General features: G+C 46.6%; 1 protein-coding gene across 1 annotated transcript; it reads right to left on the bottom strand.

Annotated features, from left to right (window-relative positions):
- Positions 1 to 4,114: 4,114 nt before the first annotated feature.
- On the bottom strand, positions 4,115 to 7,721 carry LOC123120699 (CBS domain-containing protein CBSX2, chloroplastic). Its single transcript, XM_044540686.1, has 8 exons — positions 7,386 to 7,721; positions 6,795 to 6,882; positions 6,644 to 6,708; positions 5,938 to 5,986; positions 5,460 to 5,518; positions 4,758 to 4,873; positions 4,612 to 4,669; positions 4,115 to 4,534 (listed from the first exon to the last, which is right to left on the bottom strand). The coding sequence occupies exons 1-8, from the start codon at positions 7,578 to 7,580 to the stop codon at positions 4,463 to 4,465; spliced, it is 702 nt and encodes a 233-aa protein (XP_044396621.1). The 5' UTR covers positions 7,581 to 7,721; the 3' UTR covers positions 4,115 to 4,462.
- Positions 7,722 to 11,317: the final 3,596 nt, after the last annotated feature.

Below are 11,317 nucleotides of genomic sequence, written 5' to 3'. Positions count from 1 at the left end.
CACGGACAACTTGATTGCCCATGCCATGGATTATTATAAAAATCTGTTTGGTCCAGCACTAGGTAATCAGTTCCATTTGGACCCTGATACTTGGTCAGAGGATGAAAGGTTGAATGAGGAGGATAATAAGGACCTATGACGTGAGTTCACAGAGGAAGAAAGTGAGGGAAACTCTTTTTGCCATGGCCCCCAACAGAGCTTCGAGACCGGATAATATTCCAGTGGAGTTTTATCAAGCCTGTTGGGAGATTGTGAAGGGGATATCATGTCTTTATTTAAACATTTCCATAATGGGACGCTGGATGTTCAACGTCTCAACTATGGGGTGATCACACTCCTGCCCAAAGTTTTGGGAGCTGATAAAATTCAGCAGTTTAGACCTATCTGCCTCCTAAGATGCCCATATAAACTAATCACCAAAGCCATGGATCGTAGGGTTGAAAAATATGTTGACAAATTGATCAGCCCCGCCCAAAATGCTTTTGTGAAAGGGAGAAATATCATGGATGGGGTGTTATCTCTGCATGAAATCCTTAACTACACACATGCTAAAAAAGGGGTGGGCATTGTGTTGAAACTCGACTTTGAAAAGGCCTATGACAAAGTTAATTGGGACTTCCTTTTGGAATGTCATAGACTACGAGGCTTTAGTGAAACCTGGTGTGGTTGGGTTAAACAAATTTTACACAATGGCACGGTTAGTATCAAGCTCAACAATGTGTTGGGCCATACTTTCAGAGTGCTAAAGGGGTGCGATAGGGGGATCCCCACTCCCCTTTCCTCTTTAATCTTGCTGATGAGTGCTTGACCAAAATGATCAAGAATGCACAAAAAAAACAAGTTGATTGTTGGTCTAGCCCCAGACTTGATCCCTGATGGGGTCGCGGTGCTGCAATATGCGGATGATACCATTATCTGTATGGAACATAATGTGGAGAAAGCAGTTAACCTGGAGTTGTTGCTCTACATGTTTGAAATGATGTCTGGCCTCAAGGTAAATTCCCAGAAGAGTGAGATACTAACGGTTGGTGGAGATGAAAATATTATCAGAGAGTATGCAGAGCTCTTTAATCGCGATATTGGTAGTTTCCCGATTAAATATTTGGGGATGCTAGTCAGCTACACCAACCTTAGAAACTCTGACTGGGAGTTCTCATTGTTAAGTATCTTAAAAGGTTTGAGGCCTGGATAGGCAATGCTGCGTCAATGGGGGGCAGACTGTGATAGCCTGGCTTAATAGGGATGATAGACTACTCATATCAATAGGGAATTCCTTCTTTTCCGGAAGCCCATTCGGAAAGAACTCCAAAGTTAAGCGTGCTTAGCTTGGAGTAATTTCAGGATGGGTGACCGACCGGGGAGTTGCTCCTGGGTGCGCACGAGTGAGGACAAAGTGTGCAGAAAAGACTAGTATTGATCTGTGGGGCCAGTCTAGATCCCGCCAGGAGTAACGACCACCGGCGGGTGTGTCCGGGGCGTTACAAGTTGGTATCAGAGCCAACCCTCGCGGTTACACTGATGTTTGCGGACAGGTGTGCGGTCATGTTGTTCATGACGTTTCTGGCCCGTCGTGGCACACGGCATGGCCCATGTACCGAACTGGATGCACAGACGTATGTGCCAAGAGGGAACGTTCCTGTGGACCGACGAGGACGTCGGTTCCTCTGAGTGGGGGTGTATGTGATAGCCTGGCTTAATAGGGATGATAGACTACTCATATCAATAAGGAATTCCTTCTTTTCCGGAAGCCCATTCGGAAAGAACTCTAAAGTTAAGCGTGCTTAGCTTGGAGTAATTTCAGGATGGGTGACCGACCGGGAAGTTGCTCCCAGGTGCGCACGAGTGAGGACAAAGTGCGCAGAAAAGACTAGTATTGATCTGTGGGGCCAGTCTAGATCCCGCCAGGAGTAACGACCACCGGCGGGTGTGTCCAGGGCGTTACACAGACTCACTTTGCTTGATTCTGTCCTCACCCAACTGTCTATTTTCCATATGTCGATGTGGCTCATGAATAAAACGTTCATTGAAAAGCTTGATAAACATAGGCGGAGATTTTTCTAGCAAGGGGTCTGGCAAGATATAGTACGTGCTCGTTATCTTAGAAACAAAACTGTTGCTGAGGTTGGTCCCAGGTTTTCGGATTCGCCATGTTGGAAAGCTCTGCTGAAGGTTAAAGAGGTGTACATGGTGGGGAGGAAGATTAACATAGAATCTGGTAATTTGGCTCGGGTTTGGGTGGACCCTATTAATGGAATGCCTCCATTCCAAGAGCGCTACCCACAACTGTTCTCGATCTGTAACAACCCTGGGTGTACGGTGGAGAAGTTTTGCCATGCAGTAGAGAACACTTTCTTCCGGCGTAGGCTGACGCCTGACTTAGCTGAGCAATGGGGGTTACTTGGGGGTTAAATCATAATGGCAAATTCTCTACCAAATCAGTGTATATATGGCTGGAGAGCCCACTTAGTGGGTGCCATTATAGATGGATCTGGAGAGCTAAACTGCCTCTCAAGATTAAAATCTTTCTTTGGCAAGTATCGGAGGATGCTGTGCTTACCAGACAAGTGATGCGTAGAAAAAATTGGCCAGGCAATCCCAGTTGCTCTTTTTGCAAGGATGTTGAGAGCTCTCAGCATCTGTTCTTTACTTGCCCCGTTGCTAAGTGTGTTTGGTGCTCCATTGGGGTGACGTTGGGGACTCATAGTTGCCCCAACAATTACTGGCAGTTTTTTGCTTGGTGCTATACTTTTCTCCCTGGTGGTGAGAAGTTCTATACAGTGGCCTTGCAGCTGCTTGTTGGGCAATTTGGCTCACTCGTAACCGTGCAACTTTTGAGAAGAAGCTGATCGAAACACCTTTTGAGATAGTTTTCTCCATGTGTTCGTTCTTGCTTTACTGGACAGGGTTGCAGCAGGGGGGAGACGCCAAGGAGCTGCGCGTGGGAGCTGATGCTGTCAGGGCTAACACGATGCAACTGATGAAGATGTGCGACGCTGTCAGACGGCCGATCATTGGCGAATGATGGACACGGGGAGATGTAGAGTTGCGCTGCGCCTGGTTACATTCTGCATGTGGCCTGTGATAGCCGTTGGTCTCAGTCTTTAGTGATTTGGTGCTCTCTTCCTGGTCGGTGGTGTAATAATCTTACTTAGTCTCTTTTGAACTTGTAGTGCTACACAGGTTTTCGCCCCATAGCATTCGTCACGATGTCGGGCGAATGCGGTGGGTTTCCTGATAGTGCTTGAACTCGCTTTCCCCTCTTTCCTCCCTCCCTGGATGTTTTCGGAACTGATGTATTTCCGTTCATTTGCAATGGAAAGGGGTAAAGCCCGATTAAAAAAAAAAGCTCCGACGCACAAGATGAAAGAGGGGAACATGTATAGAACTTCTCACCACCAGGGAACAGAACCGTGGCAGCAGCAGCAAAAGAACAAAAGTGCGGCCACAACGGGTCCTGATCAATGTTTGGTGGCATGTCTGGAAAGAAATAAACAAAAGAGTTTTCAAGGGCAGGCTACTCGAATAAACATTTTGTGTCTTTCATGGCTCAAAAAATATATTTTGACGCGGTGGATGGCTTTGACACAGCCACAAAGTAGCGCCAATGGCGCAATCAAATAAGTAGATTTGGCTCTGGGGATTTGGGATCTTTTTTCCCTTCCAAACAAGACCTGATTTTGTATTATAAACTCGCATTCTCTACGAGTATGCCACCAAGCCATCTTTCTTGAAAAGGGAACAAGGAAAAACCAGTGCAGTTCACTCAAGGCAGGTAACCAGAACTTATGAATATCTGTACCACAAATAAGATCTAAATCTCACAAAAGGTTAGCATAAAATTGAAACAGCAATAACTCGTAAAAGGTTGTTCATGCTTCATTTCCCAACTAGTAGATAACCTCGTCCACTTTCACCTCCTAATAGATTGTTTGGAACTTGTACACCACAGTATGATTGCATGAATTATATGTTGGAAACTACACCCTCCATCCCATAATATAAGAGCGTTGGGACGGTTGCAACAAAACCTTGCATCTGATTTAATATTATTTGCTACAACCTCATTGGTTGTAGGATGAAATCATTTTCTGGACAATTAGAAAGGTCATCATCATATCTCAAAGGGTTGAATGCACTATATGAATCACTTTAACATGCTCGAGGCTCGTACAAGCCATCGAGAAAAGAACATTAACCTTCATATACCATGCTACTACTACCTAATATGGAGAGACAGCTGAGTATGCTCACCTCAAATGAATCGCAATTGTCCTCATGCAATACCTATATGAAATTTCACTGCAACATTACACTACTTATATTACATTGTAAACAACATTATATCCATCTATGCTCCAGGGAAAATCTGCTTCTGCGCTACCAGTCAATATTTCAATTCAGCTGAATTGATGAATTGCCGCAGGTTCAACCCCAGGGGTGTCCTTATAAAGAACCATCTAATTTAAGCACCTTCAGCTTTCTTCTTTATTTCGAGAGCAGCTCTGACGACATTCCCCCTTGTGATCATCCCAACCTAGTTCAGGATAGAAATTTCGTTTTAAGACACTGAGCTAAAGAGAGAAAAGGGAAGTCATAGATTCATCCACTCACCAATTTTCCCGCGCTATCAACAACAGGCAATCTGTGGTATTTAGTTTCAAGTAGCAACCTGTTGAACAATAAAAAGAACACCACTCTCAGTAATAATAAGTCAGCCGATTTAGCGCTGGGGATTCACACGGATTAGTTGAAAATACCTTGCAGCAGCGTCGAGGTTAGTAGTTTCACGCACCACAAGAGGTGAGGGAGTCATAACATCACCGATAACTTTGCCACTGGTTTTGCTCAAGAGTCTCTGGATCTCGCGAAATGTCTGCACTCAAGTGGTTAGGAAGGAGTCTGTAAGTTACTGAACCAAGAACATTGAGTGGGAACACACAATTAAAGAATAACTGGATACTATGAATGTTACATACTATGTAAGTTAATTATACGGCACCTAATCCAATAATGTCCCACATTCTTGAGTAGAGAAAACCAGTGACAATTTGCTCCACAACACATGTTTAATTACACCAACAGTTTCACCGGGCACAGTATATTATACACTCCCTGTTCCTAAATGTAAGACGTTTTGGCAGTTCAACATTTAAAAACAGAGGTGGTGCTATTTAGTCAACAGTATTATATTACTATTACCAGACATATTTTAATCCATTGAGGGTGCTGAAACATTTGCTAGATCACTGTTTCTCAACATAGAAAGATGATAAATTCTCATTACAGAAAATTCCTGCCTTGCAAACCAGAACACATGATAAATCCTCATTATAAGATGATAAATTCTCATTACAGAAAATCCCAACACATGGAAGTTATAAAACTCAACATATGAAAAGACATGCATACTTAGGAAATATAAAAAATAAAATCATCAAACAAGGTTTTACAGAATATACCTTCCAAGTGCTATCTACTTCAGGGAACATATTTGAATTCGTATCAGCCAGTCCACACCCTGAAGCATGATAATGTATTAAATATTGACAAAACTTGTAAGATTCATTGTGTTGTAGATATAATTTCAGTACATCTGAGAGTACTACAAAGGCACTAAAGTCTGGGAATGAATGACCTCAAGTTTATCCGTGAATCTTACAGGAGCAAAAGACATTTTATGACCATGGCCGTTAGCATTGGTGTGTTGTAGATATATTATAGCTGAGTTTTTTTTTAAATCCTTCAATCCAGGATTGGAAGATCATAAGAGATCGGCCATTCTTTTAAACCGGTGCTTCGAATTAAGATCCTGAGAACCTTCTGGATGATATGCGACGATAATGCATATGTGAATTGATTTTTACAGCTCAGAAAATATGTTCTAATGTGATTATGATTTCTTTGCAAGGAAATGATTAGAAGTTCAAGATGGAATACCTGCCATTGAGTCCAAAGCTAATAGATCGTAATCTGAGACAACGCCAACCTGCAGGTGGGAATAAAGTTGCGTTGTGGATGAGTATTTCATGACAGAAAACCAGGTGTGCGACCCAAACCAACAGAAAAAGCTCAAGAAGAAAGCATGTGAAAGTCAGCCAGTTCATCATTGCAATACAAAAATGCTTCCTAAGACATAACATGATACAGAACAACGAAAGGCCTCTTCCCTTTTTTCCTTGGGAAGAATCGTTCTTTTAAGCCCTCTCTGAAATTCAAGAATCTAAAACGGTAGGAAGAGGATTGAGTTGTCATGGCATATTAAATCCCACATGGATTGCTTAGAAGAGTTATTCTGATGCTGCACATCAGGAATTTTAGATTAGGTGTTAATTAATCAGAGAATAAGAGATAAAGAGCGAAGATACATTCGGACTATCAAAAGGAAATTTCCATGATCAGGTTAGAGCTCATATTTAACTTCCTCCAATATTTGTAGGAAAAACCTCATTCTATGAAATTGTTTTGATGCAATCATGTGGTCCAAATGCATGGATAGGAATTTTTTAATTGGGATTGCAATGCTCTATTTGCCGCCCAAAATCTTTTGTTCCAGAAAAGGAGCGGTATCTTCTGCGATTAGCTATGTCGTACAAAACATGGACTAGGAAACAAGAGCAGTGGGTTAAATTTAAATGGCACTAACCAACTCCCAGTCGTCATCGATAACAGGAAAACCAGAGATCCTGTTCTGCACCAGCATCTCGAGCGCTGCACGCGAACCAAAGAACTAGTTAGCAGTTTGGAAGCTGGTGAGTAAGCAGAAGAGAAGCACACAACTGAAGAATGGGCCACACCTTCATCAACCGGAGTTGACGTTTTGACGACATGGAGATCCTCCCTTTTCGTCATGAAGTCACCAACAGTGTACCCGCCGTTGTTATTCTGAGTAAGCAGGATGTAACACAAGCAAATTAATTATTTGAGGCTGAATATGAGCACTCAGCAGCAAGAACATTTTGTCCAGTATTTGGGGAGAGGAATATATGTGCGAGAATGAAACGAGCTGGGCCATGAAATTTGAGCTGTCAGCCAAGTTCCTCTGGTGGTGGAGTGGCACAAGATCTGCTTCCTGGCTTATGTGGAGATATTGATTCCTCCACTCCACGCAACAATTTGCTTCTGGGGAAACCCCAAGCATAGCAGATGATACATCGTTTCTTTTCTTTCTGATGAAATGGCCCATTCCCTTGTACTCCAGCTGCTTTGTCGTTGCTACAAAAGCAGGCTGGGCGCTTACCAATTAAGGGGAGCACGAAAGCAAGCGAGCTACGTAGTTGCTTAATCCGTGCACTACACGTAGACCAGAAAAGCAAGCGACGCAAAATTTGGGCTGAAAGTAATTGGCCTGCCGCAGAAGAGAAAAGGCGTGCGGGCGCGGCACTCACCCCGGCGAGGCCGTTTCCAGAGGCCGGTGCTGGCGCGGCCGCCGCGGCGTACGCGCGGACGGACGCCCGCGGGCACCTGCTGGGCGCGGCGCCCCGCCGTGCCCGCGCGGGCCGAGAAGGGACGAGAAGGAGGCGGCGGCCGGCGGCGAGGGGCGCGTCGGCGGAGAGGAGCAGCGTGGACGCGGCGGCCTCCATGGCGAGCGCGGGGGCAATCAGAGAGGATGGAGGGAGGGAGAGGCCACGATGATATTATGGCAGGAGAGAGAGGGGTGGAAGAGGGAGGGAGACCGCCGATGGATGGGGGAAGGGATGGATGGGCTTGGATTTTTATAGCGGGTCGGCGGGCGAGGAAATGGGGAAGGAAGGGAGGCGTGTTGGTTTTACTTTTGCTCCCTCCGGCGGGCGGGGGCGGGGTGGGGTGGACGGACGGGGACGGGAGTGAGGGGGATGGTCGCGGCGGGGCGTGTGGTTCTGCTCGGTTCTTTCTGGCGCGGGAGATTCACCGGCGGTGCGCCTGCACGTGATCGTTTACTTGTTTCTCGTTCGTTTCTGCCTGCGGTTTCTGGCCTTTTTCTGGCGGGCGTGATGCCGATCGATGCACGGTGGACTATGCGAATCGGCGATGTGAATTCGGGGAATTCGGAGGCAGCAGCCCGTTGGTCTCCTCTACGACTGAAACACGAACAGGCTGACAGCTGCCAAACCGGGTCGATGTACGGTTCGAATTCAACGAAGGGGGGAACAATGGAGTTCTAAAACATGTGAACACCGTTTTCTTCTTCTTCCGCGGAAGCACGGAGTTTTATTCCATATCAAAAAAGTTCTACTATAATCTGCTAATTCTTTTCTTTTTGCAGGGTAATATGTACATGCCTCATTTACATATCGTCATAAGAATCATAGTAAAAGACACCAAAATAAAATGAATCTGGAGCGGACTCTCCACACACTGTCGAGGTTGTTGTGAATGAAGCGTATGTAGTAGATCCGTAGATGTTGAAAAACCAACAACACCTTTTGCAGCGAAGACAGAGAAACCTAGCCCCCACCTCCTACCGCAAGCCCTCCGGCGGCGGCCACCAGCCGCCTGGCGTCTGCCACTCCGGCGGCGTCAGCCACCACATAACCCACTGCAGGACAGCACTCCACTACCTTCACACGTCATGGCTCTTTCGGGCCTTCGTTTTCAAGGAGGCTTGGATTTCGATGACAAGATGAGAAGGAGTTTTGGCACTCCTGTCAACTTTATCGAGGGAAGTCGGTTAAGGGAATTCTTCCGAGTTGCTCAGTTCTCTCGATCCAAGTTATGTTTGAATTCAGATTTAGTGGGTCTCATTCTGCAATCATGTTTTGGAGGTAACTCTGCTCGATTCAAAGTCTCTTTTCTTAGGGATTGGTGCTTCAAGTTTTCGGTTGCTTCCAAAGATATTGGCTTTGCAATTTACAATGCTGGTAATGTTGCCAATGTGACCTTCAATATTCATTTCTTCCTGTGGGGCAAACGGAGGACCAAATTTTCAGAGGGAATTCGAGCAGTATTGCAAAGAACAGGATAATGAATGGACAGTTGTTGATCGTTCAAAGAATTCTGCTAGATTTTTTGCAGATGTTGTTAGATCTCCATGGTTTTTCAAAAATTCTGATTTCAAATCTTTTGATTCAGAGGCAAATAAGGGATCAGTTTTTAAGCGCCTTCAATGGCCAGTGAATGGGAATAAAGAGGGGCAATTCAAGGATTATGTGAAGGCAGGATATTCGGATTTTCAAAATGCGGCCCAACAACGCTTTGCCTCTGGACCATCCAAAGGTTCTCAAGAGTTTTGCCAACGTTGTCTGTTAATGGGCCATGCCCGTGCCAATGCCCAAACAAGATCAAATGCAAAAAAATGTGCAGGGTGGGCACATATTGCAAAAGATTGTTGGTCCTAGAAAAATCTTCCTGTTGATGCCAATTCTGGCAAAATTGCTGCAAATGACCGGTATCTCCCACCACCTACAGTTTGGAAAAAGAAGGCCCAATTAATGTCGGGTCCCTCGGCTCCACTCAAGGACGCGGTCAAGGCCACTGATGAAGGGGTTGCCCCTTCGGCTTCTACCCAAACCGCACCGATCAGAGTCTCCACTCCCCGCCCTGCAGCCTTGGTTTCTGCTCCCCCGTCCTCTGTTCATCCATACTCTACTACTGCAGCTCAGGATAGTGGCCCGAGAGACTCGATGGCAACATTTCCATTCGATCCTACGCCGTTCCTTCCAGCGGGGCATCAGGCAATCCAAGTTGAAGGTCATCCTGTTCAAGTGCGCATGGTGAGTTCGCATTTCCATGATGAAAATGAGGATTTGACCAAGATCTGAGAAATTACAATGAAATTGCAAATGCAGTCAACAGCTTTGGAAAACTTCTTACCTGGGACAGAGAAAAGAGCACTAGAGTTGCTATTATGGTTAAGGTCGGAGTGGAAGATCTCTCTTTAATCCCTGCTAGTATCATCCAATCAAAGGAAGATGACTTCATGGGTTGTTCCTGTGGTTATTGTGCAGGCGGAAATATTAGGAGGGGGGACCTGCAGATGAAGTTCCTTTTCCACCAAATGAGCGTTGGGAATCGTAGCATAATTTAAAATTTTCCTACGCTCACCAAGATGCATCTATGGAGTCTACTAGCAACGAGGGGAAAGGAGTGCATCTACATACCCTTGTAGATCGCGAGCGGAAGCGTTCCAATGAACGTGGATGACGGAGTCGTACTCGCCGTGATCCAAATCACTGATGACCGAGTGCCGAACGGACGGCACCTCCGCGTTCAACACACGTACGGTGCAGCGACGTCTCCTCCTTCTTGATCCAGCAAGGGGGAAGGAGAGGTTGATGGAGATCCAGCAGCACGACGGCGTGGTGGTGGATGTAGCGGTTCTCCAGCAGAGCTGCGCCGAGCTTCTGCGAGAGAGAGAGAGAGGTGTTGCAGGGGAGGAGGGAGGCGCCCAAGGCTGTGTGTTGCTGCCCTCCCTCCCCCCCTTTATATAGGCCCCCTGGGGGGCGCCGGCCCAGGGAGATGGGATCTCCAAGGGGGGGCGGCGGCCAAAGGGGGGGAAGGGGTGCCTTGCCCCCCAAGGCAAGGGGGAAGCTCCCCCCAGGGTTCCCAACCCTAGGCGCATGGGGGGAGGCCCAAGGGGGGCGCCCCAGCCCACTAAGGGCTGGTTCCCTTCCACTTTCAGCCCATGGGGCCCTCCGGGATAGGTGGCCCCACCCGGTGGACCCCCGGGACCCTTCCGGTGGTCCCGGTACAATACTGGTAACCCCCGAAACTTTCCCGGTGGCCGAAACTTGACTTCCTATATATAATTCTTCACCTCCGGACCATTCCGGAACCTCTCGTGACGTCCGGGATCTCATCCGGGACTCCGAACAACTTTCGGGTTTCCGCATACATATATCTCTACAACCCTAGCATCACCGAACCTTAAGTGTGTAGACCCTACGGGTTCGGGAGACATGCAGACATGACCGAGACGCCTCTCCGGTCAATAACCAACAGCGGGATCTGGATACCCATGTTGGCTCCCACATGTTCCACGATGATCTCATCGGATGAACCACGGTGTCGAGGATTCAATCAATCCCGTATACAATTCCCTTTGTCAATCGGTATGTTACTTGCCCGAGATTCGATCGTCGGTATCCCAATACCTTGTTCAATCTCGTTACCGGCAAGTCTCTTTACTCGTACCGCAATGCATGATCCCGTGACTAACGCCTTAGTCACATTGAGCTCATTATGATGATGCATTACCGAGTGGGCCCAGAGATACCTCTCCGTCACACGGAGTGACAAATCCCAGTCTCGATCCGTGCCAACCCAACAGACACTTTCGGAGATACCCGTAGTGCACCTTTATAGTCACCCAGTTACGTTGTGATGTTTGGCACACCCAAAG

Source organism: Triticum aestivum, chromosome 5D, assembly GCF_018294505.1.
Source record: "Triticum aestivum cultivar Chinese Spring chromosome 5D, IWGSC CS RefSeq v2.1, whole genome shotgun sequence".
Classification (NCBI taxonomy): Eukaryota; Viridiplantae; Streptophyta; class Magnoliopsida; order Poales; family Poaceae; genus Triticum; species Triticum aestivum.
This window is presented reverse-complemented; position numbering and strand designations above follow the sequence as displayed.

What these genes read in the sequence shown, in the direction of transcription:
- LOC123120699 (XM_044540686.1), bottom strand. Translation starts at nt 7,580, where the DNA reads ATGGAGGCCGCCGCGTCCACGCTGCTCCTCTCCGCCGACGCGCCCCTC. An exon ending in AGCTTTGGACTCAATGGCAG is followed by an intron (nt 5,519 to 5,937) that starts GTATTCCATCTT and finishes ATCATGCTTCAG; the next exon opens with GGTGTGGACTGGCTGATACG. An exon ending in AACCTCGACGCTGCTGCAAG is followed by an intron (nt 4,670 to 4,757) that starts GTATTTTCAACT and finishes ATTGTTCAACAG; the next exon opens with GTTGCTACTTGAAACTAAAT.